This window comes from Podarcis melisellensis (assembly GCF_964234715.1).
Source record: "Podarcis melisellensis genome assembly, chromosome: 11".
Classification (NCBI taxonomy): domain Eukaryota; kingdom Metazoa; phylum Chordata; class Lepidosauria; order Squamata; family Lacertidae; genus Podarcis; species Podarcis melisellensis.
This window is the reverse complement of record NC_138543.1, coordinates 22,771,678-22,792,882: the sequence shown is the minus strand read 5'-3', so window position 1 is coordinate 22,792,882 and position 21,205 is coordinate 22,771,678. Positions and strand designations below refer to the sequence as shown.

Genomic DNA, 21,205 nt, shown 5'->3' with positions numbered 1-21,205 from the left:
CTAGCCTTGGAAATGGCATCAGCAGTTTGGCAACACAGCTCCTTGCCTAAGAATTGTGTGTGCGCGCACAGGCATGAACACACATGCACAAATTAAAAATCTGTGGGATTGGGTTAAATTGCCTAGCAGGATTTTATACGGCTCTCTGTTAAGAGCCATGAGCTACAGGACAACTTGCTTTTTGTCCCCCAGTTTCCCCGGCATAAACTGCCCCCTCGCTTGCCCCGATCCAGTCCAGATCATCAAACTTCTCTTTAAACTTCCAAGCTCATTATTTTATTTTTAAAAAAGAGGTTTGGGGATTATATGCAAGAGCAAGTCAAAGTGAAGTTGGGGAGGGGCAGCTGCAGGTACACCCCTAGCAGTATTTTCTCTTTCATCAACTCTTGCACTTAATTCCCCAATCAATGTATGCTTTTAACTCAGGAATCGATATAGGCAGCAATTGAACTGGGTACATACAAGTCACCCACAGGATCTCCACTTATTGGTGTAGTTTTAATAATTGTTGTACAGTTATTTATTCCTGAATACTTCTTTCATTCACTGCATTTTTCAGAGAGATACTGGATTCCCCCCCCCCCATAACTTATGGAAGACAAAGGCTCTTCAGTCAGAAGATAAAACACCAGCAGGTTTCTACTTCAAATTTAGACTCTGAACTTTTAGTAAGGTTTAAGAACAAAAATTAGATTTAAATTTTATTTTCTGCTGGAATTACAAATAAGAATTTGACAGTACATTTCCATCAGTCAACCGTCAACTACCGTATATCAGTGATGCTCTTTGGCAACACAGAAAGAAGACATTATAATGTGTCTTTATGATTAGTGCTGTAATAGTCACTGTAAAAGGAGAATGGTATTTATTTTATTTTCAAGTAGGTCATACTCAGAGTAAACCCACCAAAATCAATCGATTTCAGTTTATCTATTCCGAGTAGTTCTCATTTTTTTGCTTTTGAGGGGATGAAAGTATGAGTACGTACTTATTCTCTAGTTGATTCTATTACAATGTATACAAAGCTCATCCAGTGCTATTCAGATGTTGGAAGATGAACAATGTGAAATACTATTTTTGTGTATGATGATGGGTATTACACTCGAGTTATATTTCAACAGTTGTAATATCACTAGAAAGTGGTTTTAAAAATATTTCTCTTTTAAACTCAGCATCTAATTTCTCAATGACTACACATTTAAACAGAAATGGAAGAGAAATGTATACAAAAGGAAATTGTTCTCAAAAGTAAATACATCACTGTCAACCTCTGAAAAATTAGGTTAAAACAATTCCAGAAGTTGAATAAATATATGTCGAATAGCTAACATATAAGGAACTGTTTATTTGGCATTTTAATACAATCTAATAAAAATAAGTAGTAATATGAGCTGAATATATCATCTTGGATAGTCATAAGTATCTCTAAGTACTGTTCCCGCCTAGTAATAAGAGAATCGCCCCACAATCTATTCTTGTGTAGGTTTTATAATACTAATAATAATAATAATAATAATAATAATAATAATAATAAAAGTTCCAATACTTTAGCAATGTAATGCATTTTATATTGAGTCATATTTTAACAACCAACAGAGGCCCATAGTTTCATAAACATTAGACACTTACTGATGACAGCAAGATACAAAATAATGAGAAAACAGCTGTCAATTTAGGATCCCAGTCAATAAATAAAAGTCATGATGCAGCCAAGGCGAAGCACTCAAGTCCTGTTGATTACAATGGTAAATATTCAAACACTAGCTTTTCTACTGAAACAGAGCTATGAAAATCACTGGGATTTAGGCTGCAATCTTATACTCACAATGAGTAAGCTTCATTGAACTCAATGGGGCTTACTTTGGGGTAGACCAGAATGGGAATGTGATGTTCAGTATTTAACTTTTGTTGAACTGTGCCTATTCAGTTTGTAAACAAACAAAAAGCATACCTAAAATCCAAGTTAACAAATATTCCTGTAAAAGGTTTGGGTCTTAAGAAACGAGAATACTTTGTCAATTTATATTAGAAACATTATTGCTTATTTTATTTTTCAGTTCAGTATCTCTCTAACATTACATTTCACCTTACAAGAGTGCCCTTGTATGTAACCATGTCTCATCTTTAAGTCATCAAAACCAAAAAGGTCAGGATTCCTGATGGACTCACTGCATTCATTTGTTTTCTCATCCCAGCATAATCTGGAATATTGAGGGAAAGGACAGAAAGAAGCATATTTGTCTGTCTGCCCCTCACATTAGATTAGGCTGTTGTGTCCAACACAATGACATATCACCATTATGAATTTGCTTGCTTCCTTGCAAAAGAATAAAATGGGAAAATAATTAGGCAGGTGATATTTTTTCATCCCTCAAGTCAGTACCATCTCCTTTAAAGAGGAAGGCACATAGAGCTATGGCTCACTGGATAGGTTTCCAAGTGAGACGCTGAACTGTATGGGGAATCCATTTTAAAATACCAAAGGCCTTTCAGGGCCACAATTTTCAGGGTAACACAGTCAAGTAAACCGCATTCAACGACCTACGGAATGCTTTTTCTTTGCACTTTTAATCACAGGAAATTCGCGGACTTTGAGATAGCAGTCCCTCCAGATTGTAGCTGCCAATAAAATTAGCATTTGAAATATTAATATTCCTTATACATAAATAGACTTTCTTAAGAAACTAACACTGCAACCCTATATATCTACTTCAAATAGAGACTGCAATCCCTACAACACTTAAGATAGTGGGACATTAGAGGAAATATTCATAGGTTCATACTACACAAAGTTAGGTCTTCCCATTTACCCTCAAAGGCATTTTTTTCATATAATAATACACAGAGAAATGATGTAAGATTTGGAAATAAAACTACAAGCGTAAAGAATAAAATAAAGTAGAACCCTTCTGCAAATCACTGGGCTGAATATTTCTGAGAAACTGCCAAATTCAGTTAAAACTGAAAGCTATCAACAGCAATAGCATCTCTGAAAGCTAACCTACTTTAAGGCCTGAGTTACACAGTGAAGGAATTAAGTGCAAGGTTCAACTTAAGAATGCACTTAAGTTCATTAATTTCAGTGAGACTTGTATCAGGAAAAAACTCGTATCAGATGTTTGCAAGTCAGATCAAGCCCTCTTCATTGCAACAAAACCTACAGTGTTTTGAAGACGATACATGGCGCATTTTACACTTATGCAGTCTCCTTCACAATAACTCTGATAAAGCAATAGTTGTGGCAACCAGTCTTAGTGTATCTGATGATTTGATTTTACAACTGTCTAACTCAGAAGTAAACCCCATTGAGTTTAACAGAACTTACTTCCAAGTGTGCATGGGATTGCAGCCAAAGTATCATACACACATTACGCTCTACTGAATACAGTTGGATTTACTTCTGTGTAAACATGCATAGGACTGCACTGTCCATTAGATAAGCGCCATTTGGCAAAATTTTATATTTCTCAAAATGCATAATTAAAAGTGTAATTTTTTTACTCAAGCTTGCACGTGCACCAGTGTGGAAATATAATTAGTTTTTATTTATAGGTATACAAATATTCCTAGGTTTAATGCATGTTTGACTTTAACGTAATTACTTATATAAGCAAGCAGTGTTAGCTAGCTTTTGTACGTTATGCAGCCTGATATAATCTAGATATTGCAAATGGGGAGACAGTTGTGCACAACACAGCACTAGGGATCGTAGACCATGTGCAATGCCTGCTTGACACACTAAGTATTTGAAGGATAAAGCCCTAAAACAGAAAATGATTTCTTCATGCAAATTTCGGGAAACATAATACTCATTTGCTTCAGAAACCTATACTTCACCTCTCAAAGCTGCCCTATCATTGTACAAGGGTTCCAAACACCATTCAGCTGTTCTACATACAATTCTTCAATGTAGACGTTTTAGCCATAAATATAGCTATAAAGTCTGTCGTCCATATATAGCCATTTATAGTTCACAAAGCTATGTACATCATAGTTTTTAGGACAACTTGCCAAATACCTCCTAAAGTAAAATCACCCAACCATTTTAGAAATGGCTTACAATTACTGTCCTGATTAACCGCTACTATTAACTGATATTAGTTACAATTGTATGTATTCAATAACTTACATTAGAAAGGAAAACTAGGTACAGTTATTCCAAGATCTGCTTCTCTTTCATGATGAAGAGTTTTACTAAAATATCCAAATACTACTGAAAAAATTATGTCTATCCTTCATATGTATACGCTGACCATATAAAAACTTAAGTGTACCAACTTCTGCACCATATTGAGGCCCATATATATAGCAAAATGGCTTCTTTCTGAAAGTACTTAGTGGTAAGTCATTTACTGTTTAATTTGAAGTCTTTTCTCTGATGCTAGATATGATGCTTAGATTATATAATATCTAAATAAATGTGCTTTTTAGGAATATACATTAAGCTTCAGAAATTACGCACAAAATATTAAGTGTTCTTTTAAGGAAATGTTTTGCACTTGAATTACTTCTCAAAAGTTTTTGTGGTTTTCCAAATTTGAAGTACAATACATTAAAAAACAGTATTTTGTTTGTCAAGTGATAGCCATCATCTATCACTCTGCAATTTTTAAGAGTTGCCCAGTTTATTAATTTTAAAACGCATTCTTGTACCCTGTGATAGCATCTTTTAAAAAATAATACCATTATGGGTGTAATACTTCTTCTCCTTAACCATGAATTATAAAAATACATGGCAAGTTCTCTTAACTTTTAATATCTTATGAAGCAAGGTTTTTCAGGTTCAGTAGAGCAAGCAGCGAACATAAAGCATGCAGATATGTTAACAATTCTAGAAAAGAAACTAATTATATTGCGTTAATTATGAGCTTATAGTGACTGTGAAAGAGCCTTATAGTTTAAAACACTTTCAATAGTACAGTGTTCTAAGCCCTTAGTTTCAGGAATTTATTCCCACATCAACCTTTACAAAGTTCTATAACTCATTACTCCTCTGCTATTTTTTTTATCTCCTCTCTCTTACACACCATTTTATTGGCAAAAAAGTTATCATTTAAATGGGCGTCATCCATGTTCACTGGTTTAAACGCTCTAGTTTTGACCCCAATGTTCCATGGATTATTTATAGTGAAGTATTGTACCTACATCACATCTTTAATTAATACCATAACAGGCAGAGAAGCAAACATTTAATAGCATGCTTTGATTTTCGCAAAAGAGCAACATGTGCAAGTCATTTGGTCAAATTCAAAGCAGCAAACATTTCCGTTTCACAACTACAGTAGGCGAATTCGGTTTATTATTTCACCATCTTCAACAAATACACTTCATTTTTTAACCTTTATTCTAAGATGGGACAATCACCCTTAAGAAGCGACATATTGGGAGGGAAAGCTTCCAGATTTCTGCCTGTTGTAACAGTTGACCAGTTTTACTTGTGGCTGCAGTTTTCTCTTCGATATGAATGGGAGAGAGGTGGCAGGCTTTGATAACACAACTGTTAATAACTGTCACCAAGAAAATTAAGTAGCAGGAACAGTATTAATTGTCACACACACCACCGCATTAATGTTTGTTTTGCTTGAAGTACCCCACACAAAATTAACATGCCAAACTGTCTACTGAACTCAAGGTACTTAACAAGCAGTTTTTAACTTTGGCACCATATATTCTGAGGCCATTCTCACATACAGGGTAAAACAGACTTTGGCAGGCACCACAGATCTATAAAAAAACATGACCTGCGACAAAAATCAATGTGCTAATCTCAATTCAAGGCAGCCAAATCAGCAGCATAGCACAAAGATAACATAAAATAAAATGACCAGAAACTCACTTGAAGTAGCAAGATAGGTTTGGAAGAAAAAAAATTTGTCCGCTTTAACAATGCAATCCCCTCTCCAACAAAAAAAACAACAACTCCTAAAGTACTGAGGTGCCTTATTCATACTGGGGCAAACTGGGAAAAGATTGTAATTTCTGCTACTGAAAAGGGGGAGATGTGAGCAGCTCCGCAAAACTTCCTAATTCAAAGAAGATCCGTCCATGCAATCTTGATGGGTTTAGAAACAATAACAGAATAGGTTTTATTTGCACATATTTTGTTTATCAAAATGCAAACAGAACAAAGGGACACAGTGAAAGATTGTTTTTACGCAATCTTAACCGGATACCTTGCCCTAAATTAGTTTTATTATTAAACATGTCTCCCATAAGAGAACATCCTCTCTCAAGCTCTCAGTATCATCTCCTGATGATGCTGACTCTCTGCATAAAGCAGTCTAGATTCACAGCAGATTTCCTCTGCATTGTGAGAGCATCGCCAACCACTGGACTTGAATTTGCTCTGACAGCTTAAGACGCCCTTTTCCAGGAGAAACCTGCAAGTCTAGGGATCATCTGGCTGCACTGAAACATTTCAAACTTGGGGGGTATCATTACTCAATTAACCCAAGTCAGCTTACGAGTAAGATTCATATACTCTTACCCCAGGCAAAGAGATGGAAAGAAGAGTAGCTGGAAAGCAAGGGAAGTACTTCTCCTTTACTGGCTCTAACCCTGACACAGAACAGGTGCCACATGTGGCTACAGGCAACCACAATCCACAAAAACTAAGTCTAACGAAAACAGAACCACTCTGGCAAAAGTCATAACACGCTGAACAAGTTTGAGGTTCTCCCTGTAGTCACTTGCAAAAAAAAAAAAAAAAAGTTCGCTAGAGTAAAAGGATTTCTCTGTTGTGTTAAAAAAAGACCTACCATAAAAGAAACCTGGTAGCAAGGTACTAAGGGAAACACACACATATATATCACAGGCACACACTTCCTGGGTGTATGAGTTCACCTATTTGCTCTCAGGAGTGATTCACTACAAGTTAAGAGATGCGTGCCTAAGATAAGAGGCGCATTCCTTAGGAACGATCAACAGCCAAGGATTGGAAATCAGCTGCGCTGATGCAACCCAGAAATAACAAGGCGCAGGGCGATGCCTCCGAAACTACAGAGCAGGGAGGGAAAAGTTTGTCCCCTTCTTCCAAGCAAGGGTTTCCCCCGCTGGAGGATGCCCAGCGGCTGGTGCTTCCAAGGGAGAAGGCAGCCCATCATCTCCTTCCCTTCCTACATCCGATCCTCGAGCTGCGGCTGCCCCGGGTAGCCCGGCATCCCTGAGAAGCATCGGCGGGGGCTCGGCCTGAGAGCCGCCTTCGCCCTCCTTACCTGGGGTTGGTGCTGTTCCAGTAGACGGCGTAGCGGTCGGCCACCGTCTTGGAGCTGGGATCCTGGCAGAAGACGCACATCCAGAGCACCAGAAAGAGCAGCGTCAACATCTCCACGTGCAACATCACTCCCGGCCAACGAGACACACACAGACACGGCGGCAGCAGCGGCACAAGGGGGGAATCGGGGGGTGGGGGGGAGACAGACAAGGCGCCCCTTTCTCAAAAGACAGACGGCGACAAGGAGGAGAGAACGAGGGAGGAAGGAGACAAAGCCACACCGGAGTCACAAGACACCAAAAAAACACACACAAAGAGAAGGGCGAGGGGCCGCCAGGAGATTCCCCCGCGGGGGGAAAAGCCTGCGCCGCGGAAGGATCCTCAGGGAGTCTGCGCGCCCCGGCCGGGGGAGCTGGGCAGCAGCAGCAGCAGACGGAGGCTGAGGCGGCGGCAGGAGCTCCTTCAAGGCGGCGAGTCCTGTGGCGAGCCCAGGGCGAGACATGCACCGGCCCGGCCCCCGTCCAGCGCCCACGATGGGCGGCCCCGCGGGCCAAGCCTCCTTTGGCCGGAGGGGTTTCCTTTCGCCCGCCCTCGCGCTTCTTTCCCTCTCTCTCTGAGGCGCCTTTCTTCTCCTCCTCCTTCTTCCCGCCTTTTGGCGCGAGGGGCTCTGAAGGGATCGCTCCGAGGAGAAGCGGGCGGGAAATCCTCGGAGGAAACGGGGCGGCGGCGGAGGGGGAGAGAGAGAATGAAGAGGAGTGAGGAGAAGTCCACTTCTGAGGCGCCTCTCGCTCGCTGGAGTTGGGGAGTTGAGGCGCCTCGCTCGCCTTCCCGTCTCTTTCTTCCCCCCTCTTCCTGGGTGACGGACGACCAACAAGCGAGAGGAATCCACAAGACCCAGAGCGGAGTGGGGGGCGGAATGCCGCGCAGGAGTTGGCTAATCCTCAGGATAGGTCAGCGCCGAATCGCCTCAGGAGCGGCTTCCCTCGTTGGGTTGGAAGGGAGGAGGGGGGCGGCTGAGGGAGAAGGGAAGAGAGCGCGCGCGCCCCTCGCCAACTCCGCCGCTGTTGCTTCGCGGTGCAGGCGCCTCGTCTGTCGGAAGGCAGGAGCTGCTGCTGTTGCCCGAGCCCTCTTCCTAACCCCTCCAGGCGAGGCGAGGCGGCGGCGGTCTCGCTTCCTTTCAGCTTCGCCAAGTGTCTCGGGGAGCCGGGCAAGGTCCAACGTCAACTTTGCAAAAGAGGAGAGGAGGCGGGAAGAGAAGGAAGAAGCCTCCCTCGCCGACGACTACATGCGGGCGGGAGGCACCTTCGGGGTCTGGCCCGGCGGCAGGCAGCTGCTCTCAACCGTCCTCAGCAGCAGCAGCAGCGCCGAGAGAAGCGGGCAAATGTCTCTCTCGCGACTCCGGCGAGCGAAGGAAGCAGAACTCGAACGCAGAAGCAGCAGGGATCGGAAAACGCAACGAGGATTGGAGAAGCAGAAGTCAACAGACTGCCAGAGAGGAGGAGGGGGGGAGAGAGAGAGAATTTACGAGGGGGGGAAACATATTTAAATAGTCACGCCCCCTTTCTTTCTTTTTTTTCTTGCAACGACCGGCTTCTTCCTCGCGTGTAAATCCGGCGGCGGCGGCAGCCTAGGCAAAGCGAGGCGGCCGGCGGGGTTGGCGGTGCCTGCGCGCAACAGACAGCTGCATCGATGCCTACACGGGATGTGTCCGGAGAGAGAGATATATACACATCCACATGCGTCTGGGTGTCAGGAGACGAATCTGGAGAGAGAGACAGAGAGAGAGCCTCCGTTGGTGGAGGTGCGGGGGTGCGCGCCCGCGCGCGCACGGAAGAGGCGCAGTCGGCTAGCTGGGAGCAAAGGCGCTGCTGCTGCTCGATCATGTGGGATTTTTTTTGCATGCAGTTTACTTGCGAGGTTGGCGGGGGGGGGGGAGTGAGCCGGAGCAGCCAGTCACGGCCCAGGCTGCTGTTTGCTTACAGATGCCTTCTTCCCCGGCGTTCTCTCCAATGCGATTGGGTTCCGTGCCTCGGAAAGGGGCGTGGCCTCTCCCCGGCGCCCCGCCCCCGCGTTCCAAAGAGGCGACACCCCGCGCAAGCCCCGCCTTCTGCAAAACCTGACTAATTGAATTACAAGGAGTGGTTCCCTCGGTGCCGCAGGTAACCGTTTCCGCGCGGGAGACGGCGCAGGATCGTGCTGGGGGAGAGAGATCTTTTCCTTGCCTGCGAGATCGGGGGAGCGAGTTGGTTACGAAAGGCGCCTCCCCAGTTCCAGTGGACGGGGTTGCGGCATCAGCTGCTGGAGGGAGGGTGGATGGTTGCGAGATCAGGGGGGATCTAGCCACAGGCTGCAAGTCTAATCTCGCACACGGTGTATAATCAACATTTTGAAAGTTTAGCAGTCTGGAAAACAGACTTCGGAGCTGCTTTGTTCCGCTTTTAATCCTCTCTTTCCCCCCCCCCCACCAATGCTTTTCTGCGTCGCTGAATGACGGGTCGGCGGTGCGGCTTTAAATTAGTTTATTTAAGGGGCTTATAAGCGAGAGATGGGGTTGCCCTGCTTGGGTAGCGCAATTGAAAGCAAGATCCACGCAGCCGGAGAGACCTCTCTGCTAAGTATTTAGCTGAATGCGGCAAAGGGATTCACCTGAAAACCTCTTTTCCCCCCTCTCACATTTATTTGGATCGAGAGAAGTAGAAGCCAGAGGTCCTTCTGGAGCTATTTTTCATTCTTAAAAGGGCATTCGCCTCGCCCTCCGCCAGCAGCTGCCCTGCTTACGCTGCGCTACCGGGAAACCAGCCCAGGTGACCTTCCTCCAGAAGGCAAACGAAAGGGCTGTTTACACACGAATCAGCCTTCGCACCAAACCACACCCTGCTGATGTCCATTTGAGGGGTGATCGCCAGTGGCGATTTTCAACAATCCATGAACAGGTAGTTCCGAGGAAGGCGCGCCACTGAGCCCCCTTTGAGTTAACCTTTCATCCTCCTAAAACTGAAAAAGTGTGGGGGGGGGAGAGATAGAGAGAGAGAGAATAGAGGAAAAAAACTTTGGAAGAGAGACGCACATTCTGGTGTCCGGAATCTTTGAGGTTGAGGTTACCTTCCTTCCTTTGAAACGGCTGGCTTTTAATTTGAGGCGAAATGTTTTCCAAGCATGATGTGGCTGTATCTGCTGTGGTTTCTTCAGCAGATGAACAAAAAAGAAAAAAAACCCAAGCATCATCATACTCTCTCTCGTCTTTCATCCGCTTGGCTCCCTATTCTGCTTTCTCTGGGCTTTTCAGTCGTTTGAAAGTGCCCAGACTCCCTCTAGTGGCAGATTTTAAGGCCGCATTTTTTCCTGCTGGACATTTCTTAAATCAAACCTGCAGGAATTTTCGCGACGCTCACAAAAATCACTTCCGTTTAAATCTGTCTGAAGGCTCGGGCTGGGAATCCAAAAAGTTCTTCTCATTCCTGCTTCACCCACTCACCCTCAAACGGTGCAAACAAAAATATCCCAGGACCACCATGTCTATGCATTTTGTGTTTGCCCTTAATTGCTCCTGGAAAAAATAAAGAAGAAATTTATGTTTCCCTATCATTAAGAAAACTTTTTTGAATTAGGTATAAGCACTACATAGATGTCTGTCTGTGGAAGCATCTCCATTGCTATCACGATAGTTGCATGCTGTGGTGCCAGCCGTTAGGAGGGAGATGGGAACTAAGTATCAAAATAGGTTGCATTATTAGTTCCAAAATATTACTGGCAATGATCATTTCCCTTTTAGGAGTACCTCCTAAAACGTAGCCACAATAATGTCCTGTGCCCACTGTGCCTTTTCTCACAAGAACACAACAGTTAACCTTCACAGTTGCACCACAACAACCACTTTCAACATTATATAACAGACACTGCCTGTTTTAAACAGATTGAAGGCAGTCCAAGGCCAAACTGTAGAGCCAAACACTACAACAGAACTTAGCTACAAAGACAATAGTTGATAGTGCACAAGGGCATTTAGTTGCATGTTAAGAAGTGTTTTCCTTTCTTTCATCAATGGGATTGAATCCAAGTTTTGAATGCATGTGCCATGGGGCAAAAATACTGTTAACAGTATTTCGGGGGAGGGCTCAAAGTTCTTGTAATCATTCCGGATTTAAAGCAGGGGGAGTGTGACTCTGGTGTAATATTCTGTCATTGTTGCTTGTTCTTGCTGTTCTTTCATTACATACAAACACATGCCCTGCAATATATAAAACGATCAAACAAATAATAAAGTAATGTTTCAGTTTTCACTAACAGGTGTTAAAGTGAGAAAACGGACTGCAAGAAAAGTGTCCTGGGTCTATTTTACACTTGTCACTGAATAATGTACAGGTACAGTACAGACAGAATAACTATGGATCAAGTAAGCTTGACTTCTTTCATTTTTTTAAAGAAAAAGTCAATAGTTATTAACGGGACTATTGGATTAGCAAATGTCATAACAAAAGCAATTCATGTGGGTGTATTGACCAAAACATCCAATCCAATGTCAGCTCATCTGATCATAGAATTGTAGAGTTGGGTGTCCCCTCCCTTGGTGACATTAAACAATTATTGATGTCAAAGTTATAGACTATTTGTGCATGCCAATAAACACCTCTGACCTTGGTCTGTAATTAATGGAATCAAAAGATCCATGAAGAAGTGGGTTTTTTAAATTTCCAGGATTCACATCCGTTACGTAATTTGAACTATGCAACCAAATATAACCCAATAGTCATAAGTCTTTCCCCAAAATGTTTATCATCATCATCATCAGGGAATGTTAACAAATGTTCTGATTCTGTATAAAGCATTAAAAAGAAGAAGAAGCTTGAGACTGGTTATTGCCAGGGAATTTCAGGAATGACACTGAGAATACCTTTAAGTCTGGAATGCCTTTGGCTTGCTAATGGATAATAGAATGCATGTTATATATAGCCAATATAAATTCTGAATAATAAATACAAGTGATACCTTATAGTGAGCCAGACCACTGGTTCATTTAGTCCCCATAATCTACACCGACTGGCAAAGGTTTTTGCAGGATCTCAGGCATGGGATGTTTTCAGTTCCTTTTTACTAGAAATGCCAGAGATCAAAGCTTTGCTGTGTGCCTCACAGGGATGCGTGGTTTGTGTTTTACCCTGAGTTATTGGTCTTTACCAAACAAAAGTAAGCAAAACTACATGACCTAAGCCACTGAGCCAGCTTCCAAAAGGCCAGTTTTAAGGACTATTTCAATTAACAAATGTCAGGATGAGAATTGATTCATAGATCTTTTTTTTTTTTATGTAGCAGTCACTGCGAATTGACATTTAGAGAGAATTCCACATGTGTCCTGTGAATGTCCTGACATGTTTTGAGACAAAAGATTACTATTGCCCAGAAATTCACTGAGCCAGAAGCTGGAAAGTTTCTGTTTCATGTTAGTGCATACCCCAGACTTGCCATGTACCAACATGTCTAAAAAAGTAAACATAGAATTGATTTCAACTCTTAAAAGAACTGCGAAGTGCATCTCTCTTGATGGAGACTTCCAAAAACAGACATACACAAGCTTTAAGAATGGGTGGGGGGAATATTCTTTTTCCAAAATCAGTTTGATCATTTTTTGTGCACTGACTGGGCCATTAGTCATTCCTATTATTATTATTATTATTAGCATTTTCAAAAACAGGAACATATTTAACCCCCCCTCCCCTCCCTCTGTCCCACTTACAAGTTCGTACCAAATACAGCATGTATACATATACCATATGACTTCCCTTCCACACTGTTCCTAGTGCCTTTGCTTTTCTACTACTCTGCGTAATCCACATTAAAAAAAGTGTGGTTTAGCCATTCCTTTCCACTCCAAGAAGCTGAATATTGCAACAAAGTTTTCTAACCTCTTTTTGCTACATAATATGGCAACACTCGGTGGGCGAGAGAGAGGTGCCCTTTCTGGGTTCTTTTCACCAAAGACCTTAGAGGACCATGTGACTTTTCTCCTTTGGTTTGACTTCAACCTACTTAAAAGCACCGTAAGTACCACTGCCATTAAGTCATATTACTTGGAGGCAAACGTAAACTTTTAGCTATACTTAGGAAGAACCAATACAGAAAGTCTAACAATTATTCCTTTGAGATTGTGGGTATTTACATTCTTTCGAGCTGTTGTAAATGCTTTAGCAGTATATAAATATTTTTTTATAAACAAAATGAATAAACTGTTAATGGAATATTTTAAACCACAATAAAATATAGGTGTAGTTTCATGAAGGACCAGTGCACATTTCTAATGCTTACAAGCCTACAAAAGTCTGCGAGTTTTCATATATTGATCCATTTTTTTATCTCAGTCCATAATATTTCTTTGACAATGGTTGTGTATGTTAGATGGATCATACCCATCATCTTAACATTTTATATTTAATGCTACCATTCATTTTAAAATATAGCTTCAGAAGCTTAGTTTTTTTACTTTTCAGATTTTAACGGATAGTGTGATTTTACATGTTTTAAAGCTTTGTTGAAAAACATTAGTGAAGGTTTCTTTTAAACAGCTGTTTATGATTATTAATTTTGATAGCTCTATATACATTTGAAATGGCTGTTTTTATGGCCTTAAAGATATGGAGACAGCCAGTGTCTGAAAACCTGTTTTGAGTCCCTAAAGCTGTTGCTAAAGAAGGCCTTTAGAAAACAGCTTGAGAGCCAAGTTTTGAAAATTAATTGTTACATGGCATGGTTAATAGTTATAAATCCTCCCTCCTTTTATTTTTAATACATTGTACTTATAGCTTGTAATTAAAGAACAAAACATGTTTAAAAGTATTTAGGAAAAACGCTTTGGGCTAAACATTACAAGAGCTTTCTTTGTAGCGTACTCGTGGGCGGATTGCAGACTGCAAATATTAGTGAGTCAAAAGTTTTTATTTCATTAAGTACCTTTTTTTTGCGCAATGTAGTCCTATATGGAAATGAAAGGCTGGAGGAGATTGGCTTCTGAAGATCTTGTGTCCCTAGAATTCAGTCTGAGTCAATTTGAACTTTAGGAGGAGGAATTAAGGACAGGGACAAGAGAACAGAGTCTGCCTGTAGCTCCTCGGTGTGTACCTGGGAGGAAAAGCATGGTAATTGGACACTAAGGTCCAAGGATCACACAACTGGTCATCTGAACAACTATGATGTGCAGCAAAATGACTTCAGCATTGCTCTTAACCAAGCTATCTTGTGAACCAGTATGTGACTGAAGCTGTGTGATACCTCCTTGCCTCTAGCTATTGCCTCTTAATAACGTTATATCTTTTTCTTCTTGACATGCAACAACGGCAGTCTGCCACCGCTACTACAGCTGAGACATGTGTAATATATAAATCATAAATCCATTTCCAAGGGAACCTCCAGAAGGCATCGCTTGGTACAGCTGCTATCTTCTAGTGTTTCCTCGTCTCCTGGCATCTTTAAAAATTCTGGTCAATGGAAGAACCACTTGGCCTGGTCAGAGGGCCAAGTTTCCTGAGTGTTGACAACATAGATGTGCATTGTTAGCTGACACTTATAAATAAACTTCAAGATTAACTCCTTGTTGGACACACGACATGAGCCCAGTTTCAAGCCATGCATGCATGTTGCCAAGCCTAGAAGGCTTGCCACCTCATCACATTTATTTGGCAGACTATTGTGAATTTTAGTGGGGGGCTAGAGGTTCCCAAAGGTACTGTTGTTGTTGTTTAGTCGTTTAGTTGTGTCCGACTCTTCGTGACCTCATGGACCAGAGCACGCCAGGCACTCCTTTCTTCCACTGCCTCCCGCAGTTTGGTCAAACTCATGCTGGTAGCTTCGAGAACACGTCCTCTGTCGTCCCCTTCTCCTTGTGCCCCCCATCTTTCCCAACATCAGGGTCTTTTCCAGGGAGTCTTCTCTTGTCATGAGGTGGCTTCAAAGTATTGGAGTCTCAGCTTCAGGATCTGTCCTTCCAGTGAGCACTCAGGGCTGATTTCCTTAAGAATGGATAGGTTTGTTCTTCTTGCAGTCCATGGGACTCTCAAGAGTCTCCTCCAGCACCATAATTCAAAAGCATCAATTCTTTATGGTCCAGCTCTCACTTCCATACATCACTACTGGGAAAACCATAGCTTTAACTATACGGACCTTTGTTGGCAAGGTGATGTCTCTGCTTTTTAAGATGCTGTCTAGGTTTGTCATTGCTTTTCTCCCAAGAAGCAGGCATCTTTTAATTTTGTGGCTGCTGTCACCATCTGCAGTGATCATGGAGCCCAAGAAAGTAAAATCTCTCACTGCCTCCATTTCTTCCTCAAAGGTACTAGTATATATCAATAACACATCCATATGGTGATAAAGCTTAATATACACCAATAACACATTTCCTCAAACCTCGGTTTACTATATTGTCCCGATTCATGTTCAGCATCTCTAACTCAGAGATGTAGAACTTGTTAGGGACTAGAGCTCTCATTATCCCTCCATAGGTTGGAGCCAGTGGTAGGTGAAGTCCAACAACATCCGAAGATCCGCAGGTTCCCGATTCTTAGTCTAACTATTCATAGGCCTCAATTTTGCCAGACACTGCGTTGCCACTGAAACTCAAGAAAGCATGGCGGAAATGACTGGCAGAATCCGAGACCAGGGAGAAGAATCAGTAGAAGAAGGTTGGAAGAAATTTAAAGACTATCTACAGAAACATTGTAAAATTAAGGAATGTTAGAAGGATGCTGGAATGAAGTTATGTGGTTTTAGCAGTAATGTTATAAAGGAGTATGTAAAAATGGGTTGTTAACAGGTGAGAATGTAAAGTTACAATATATTAAGATAAATGATTAAGATAAAAACAAAGATGGAAAGGATTTGCTGAATTAACTAACTGAACTAGAATACAAAAAAGGGAGGTGTGAGGAGGTCAAGGAAACAAGTAAATGAAAGATAAGTTATGGAAAAATTGATTTGTTTTTAATTGTTTTTATTTTTCAGTATTTTGTATTTTTTGTTTTATTATCTTTTTATTATTTTTGTATTTTTTTGAAATTTTAATAAATATTACTTAAAAAAAAGAAAAGAAACTCAAGAAAGCAGTCAGAGGAAGAAGGAGAGCTGGTTGTGCCACCACGCCAAAAGTTATTTTTCAACGGAGGCAGAATATCTGCAGATTTGAAGTTCTCACCGTGAGTTTCATTGGTGGTGGAGCAACATAATTGGTTTATCCAGTCTGCCTGGAAGCATGTAGGGACACCAAGCAGAAGCAAATATCCCTTTCTATGTCCTTTATTTGGATTTTGCAAGAGGTGCTTTAGTAGATCTTCACACATAATTTCAAAGTGAAACAGTCACCAGAGCTTGTAGAACGGAAGTGCTGAATCAGAAAGAGTAATTCTGAGATGCATGAACATTGTGAGGCTTCTCAGAACATTAGAGCACAACAGTCAAAAGCTGCCTAATGACTGACAAAACAGAAGGCTAATTAAATCACAAGGCAGTCATCTAAAGGAGTAAAAGCAGTGACTTTTATAAAGTTGAATGTTTTTCTTTACAAGTACAAGTATTATTTTTAGCTTTACCTTTGCAAAATCCATCATCAGAATGAGATCTGGATGAAGCAGTCAGTAGCAAATAACCACACCGTACAGGACATTTCCTAAGCTTCCAGTTCCTATTGCAGTATAAAGGCTTTTGTTTTAAGAAACAACTGGTGTTATCTACTGTGCAAATATTAGCACTTTTTCTGATAAAAGAAAAGGAGAGCAATCCTTTCTACAATATTGTTTGCCTCCATTTTTAAGAACAAGAACTAGAGCATTAACACTTTCTATGTATACATTGAACATTACAATTTTTATCTGCTGCATATTAAGCTACAGTTCATAGTTACAATTTTACCAATAGACATTTATCTGATACATTTATCTGTTTCCCTTTGCCTTTCGTAACATTGTTTTGCCTTATATGCATAGCATAAATCTGGTCCTCCCGCCCCCCCCCCCCTTCCCTGGGCTTGACTGTTGTACGTTTACCAACAGAAACAATCTTCTTGTGCCTCAAATAATAAATATTCCATTGAATTTAGGAGAATATTCCACAGTATTACATACCAAATATTGAGCTCTGTGTGTGTGTGAGAGAGAGAGTGAGAGAGAGAGAGAGAGAGAGAGAGAGAGAGAGAGAGAGAGAGACTACATGTTAATTTGTGTGTTTTGGGTTGTTGTTTTTTTTACTTTTTCTTGTTGCATTTCATTCTTTGTCTCAATGCTAAAAGCAATTCATCTTCATCCATGGTGTTTAAATATTGTATTTAATTTTATTCAGAGATACTCTCCGAAACCAAAGTGCTCAAATGTGGTTTTGTCTCTTATCTCATAAGGCTCTATTGATGTGACCTAGCCCTTGGTGATTATGTAGTTAGCCTACAGGGGGATAGAAACAATTATATTAAGCTCTATGCACTTCAGCTAATGCACCGGTGAGGTCATCAACAAGGAAATAGTATTAAGTGCATTTCTCATATACACCACACTGAGGAAACAAGAAAAGTTTTTTTAAAAAAAATAAAAAATTATTGAGTACACACATTCAGCCTAATTATTTTGCCCCGACTCTGATGATTTTCTGAAAAACTGAGGTCAGACATCTCTTGCAGCCACAACACCACCTGCTTGGAAAATGCATGTAAATTTATACACAATGACAACAATATTGTTTTCTGAGCATTCAAAGCATTTCACATAATCTGTAAAACCCTTTGAATGTTTGTTTGTTTGTAAATTAAGCCAGGATAATTATTTTCCTATTGCAGAACATAATGGTGAGATCCTCCTCTTTTGTTCCATTTGTATTGATCTATTTTATTTCAAATGCTGCCAAGTGTTTTATAATTGTTTTTATCGTGGTATGTTCTATTGTTGTGTCCCGCCCAGGAATCTTATGTTAAAGGGCAGGTAAGAAATCCTATAAAGATGAAAGAATACATTATGCAAGGCCACTGACAAAAACAAAACAAACCCCAGGCCATTTCAATCTAACATTGAGTGAGGCAAAATGTGTGACATGATATCCTTCTGTTTTGAGAGTTTCCCTGACCCTATTCCATTTCATGGGCTGATTCTGAAGATATGGGTAGGGATAGCTCTGCCACAGTGGCCCTGGCAGTGGTAACTTCAGGAATCAATTGCTGTAATGTGTCTGAATGCTAACCCCTGCACTAAGGTCTACGGAGGCCGCCCTGTTTGTGCTGCAGCCCCCTACAGCTCAGCTCTTGAAAACAATTCTGTTGTGGTGTCCAGGAGTGGTCAGTGAGCATGGCAATGCAGGTGGGTCAGCATTGCTTACCTGCCTTCCCAACTTCCCAGTGGGGTCCATGTGCAGCGGCAGAGCCAACTGGACCCTCCTATCTCTGCACCTGCACTGAGTTCCTTGTGCCTAGGCCCGCTCCCTTTCAGAAACCAGAAGGAATGGGACGGGAGGCGAGCAACGCTGCCCTGCCCGGGCCACCCTGCTTGCCACAACTAGTGGTGTGCACTCTTTAAAGTACACCCCCCCAAAAAAAGGAAAGAAGCCGTGTGTTAATGGTGATGCAGTTTTGAACTGACGGTGAATGCTGCTCAGTTTATTTTTTCCACTCCAATTGTATTTTATTGTGAAGCTCCCGTTGCTCGGTCCCTGCTCCTGACAACCTAGCAGTTCGAAAGCACGTCAAAGTGCAGGTAGATAAATAGGTACCGCTCCAGCGGGAAGGTAAACGGCGTTTCGGTGCACTGCTCTGGTTCGCCAGAAGTGGCTTAGTAATGCTGGCCACATGACCCGGAAGCTGTATGCTGGCTCCCTTGGCCAATAAAGCGAGATGAGCGCCGCAACCCCAGAGTCGGTCATGACTGGACCTAATGGTCAGGGGTCCCTTTACCTTTTTAATGTATTTAGTGTTAACTCTGGCAGTGTAGACTCAGTTCTGAGCAAACTATGCCTCCTGAGAGGTATTGTGCTCTAGGAGGCTTAGTTTGGTCAGAATTGAGTCTACGCTTCCAGAGTTAACGCTAGATACATTACTTTGGGTAAATGAGCCATCATAGCCAGTAGAGGTGCCAAGAAAATTTGTGTCCCGGGATTTTTGGACTCTTCTACCCATGTACTATATAAAAACCAAAGGGGAATATTGGTTGCCAGATGTGAAATATATTGGCATTATTTTCAGCTCCCCTACCCCACTAATGAGAGCAAGGAGGAGTCAGGCTGCTGCTTATGTCATTGCCACGCAAGGAATATAATGTATAATTTTGACCAAGGACCACCTAGTGAATTTATGGCAGAAGTGTAATTTGAACCAGGGATTTCCTCTTGATCCATTACACTCAATGAGACGTAGGTACTGCAGCCCTGTAAAGAAGCAGTGTAATGTTCTGGGAGCCAATCTGATGTATTCTAAGCACTTCAAGACATTTTCAAATGCAGAAGTAACTTGCAATTGCACTGCTGTACTTTGACATTTTAAGGTAGACAGTGACCTTTAATCCAATGTCTTTGCATCAAGGAAAAGAATGCATGCTGGTCAACATAATGTATGAGCATCTTTAAGGCCACTGAGGAATAACTATAATCGGATATATTAATGAGTTATTCATTTTTTAAAAAATTGCTGGCATATAAAACATACCAAAGTAGTGTCCTATTTCCACGCACAGTCTTAGGAGCCTGCTTTCAGATTTATATCTCTCTACTCTCATGTTTAAGGGTGAAAACTGATTAAATCAAATGTTTGGGTCAGGACAGATTCATGCTAATTTCAGCATTACAACAGTGACTGTATTCACCACATCAGTATGTCTTTTGATTACATAACTTTGAATCTTATTATCAGTATTTATCTGCGAATAACATTAATTTTTCACCACATCTGTTATGTGTATCTCTTTCACTATTACAATGTACTCAATAATACTGCTTGTCTTTATTACAGAATATATGCTTCCACTCAGAAGTAATTGCTAGACAGCCATAGGAATTGATGCACCCATAATCCAATATTAATTAACCCGCCAGATTCCTGATGCTGAATTCTATGCAGATTTGAACACCTGTGCTCCATATCTGGTCCCACAGGATCACAGAAGTGATGCTAGAAATCCTGTTCTGGTCTGCCTTACACTGTGATCCTCTCTCTGTGCAAAAGGACAGTATATCTAACAGAAGTTAAAACAGGCAGAAGTTAATGGCCCACGGACTGTTACACTGTATAGGAATATGACCATGTAAAAATAATTTAAACGTTTGTACTAGTCTGTCAAATTTCTTGGCTTCACCAACAAGAATCCTAGTGAGAGAATAAGAGTTCATATCTGGTCCTTTTATCTAAATGCAGTATTTTTCTAGGTGAAAGATAATTCTAGGAGCACCTGCTGAAATGTAGAAATAATCTCATCCATCACAACTAGTTTATCTTCCTCCAGAGCACTAACATTAACCACCAGCGTTACTTCCATCTTTTCTGAATTAAACTTCAGCTTCTTTAACCTTGTCCACCTAAATCACAGCCTCTGGACACTTGTTTAGAACTCAGACAGCTGCTCCTTCTTGCTTAGTTAATTAAATGTAGAGCTGAGTGTCATCCGCATTTTAATCAGGCAATTCAGATGTATTAATGGAGGCAGTGGTTTTCAGTCTTCACCTGGTCTCAAATTGAATAAATATCTCTAGACCACCAAGTGGTAAAACTGGGGCGAAGAATCTGTTGTCTACCAGATATTGTTGGACTATGAGTCCCATCAGCCCCAGACAAAATGACTAGTAGTCAAGGATGCTAGGAGTTATAGTCTGGAAACATCTGGAGGGCCAGTGGTTCCCACCCCTGCAGTAAAAGGGAAAACTTAGTGGAGAAATGGAAAGCTGGTAAGATGTGGTGGTGGTCACCTCACTCTTCAGAGATCATAACATTAATATAGTCCTTTCCACATCTCATTGAGCTGGAAACTGCTCTGGGTAGATTTATCATGACAC

The 21,205-nt window shown here is 41.4% G+C and overlaps 1 protein-coding gene across 2 annotated transcripts in view; it reads right to left on the bottom strand.

The window, feature by feature from the left end:
- Positions 1 to 10,215, bottom strand: part of EFNA5 (ephrin A5) — a 220,528-nt gene extending 210,313 nt beyond the window's left edge. The window contains exon 1 of one of the 2 annotated variants that reach the window (XM_081930780.1): positions 7,215 to 10,215. In XM_081930780.1, the coding sequence (XP_081786906.1) occupies positions 7,215 to 7,339 (125 nt within the window). In that variant the 5' untranslated portion in view covers positions 7,340 to 10,215. The remainder of the gene's footprint in view (positions 1 to 7,214) is intronic. The other variant, XM_081930778.1, reaches the window with a different exon arrangement.
- Between the last annotated feature and the right edge of the window lie 10,990 nt (positions 10,216 to 21,205).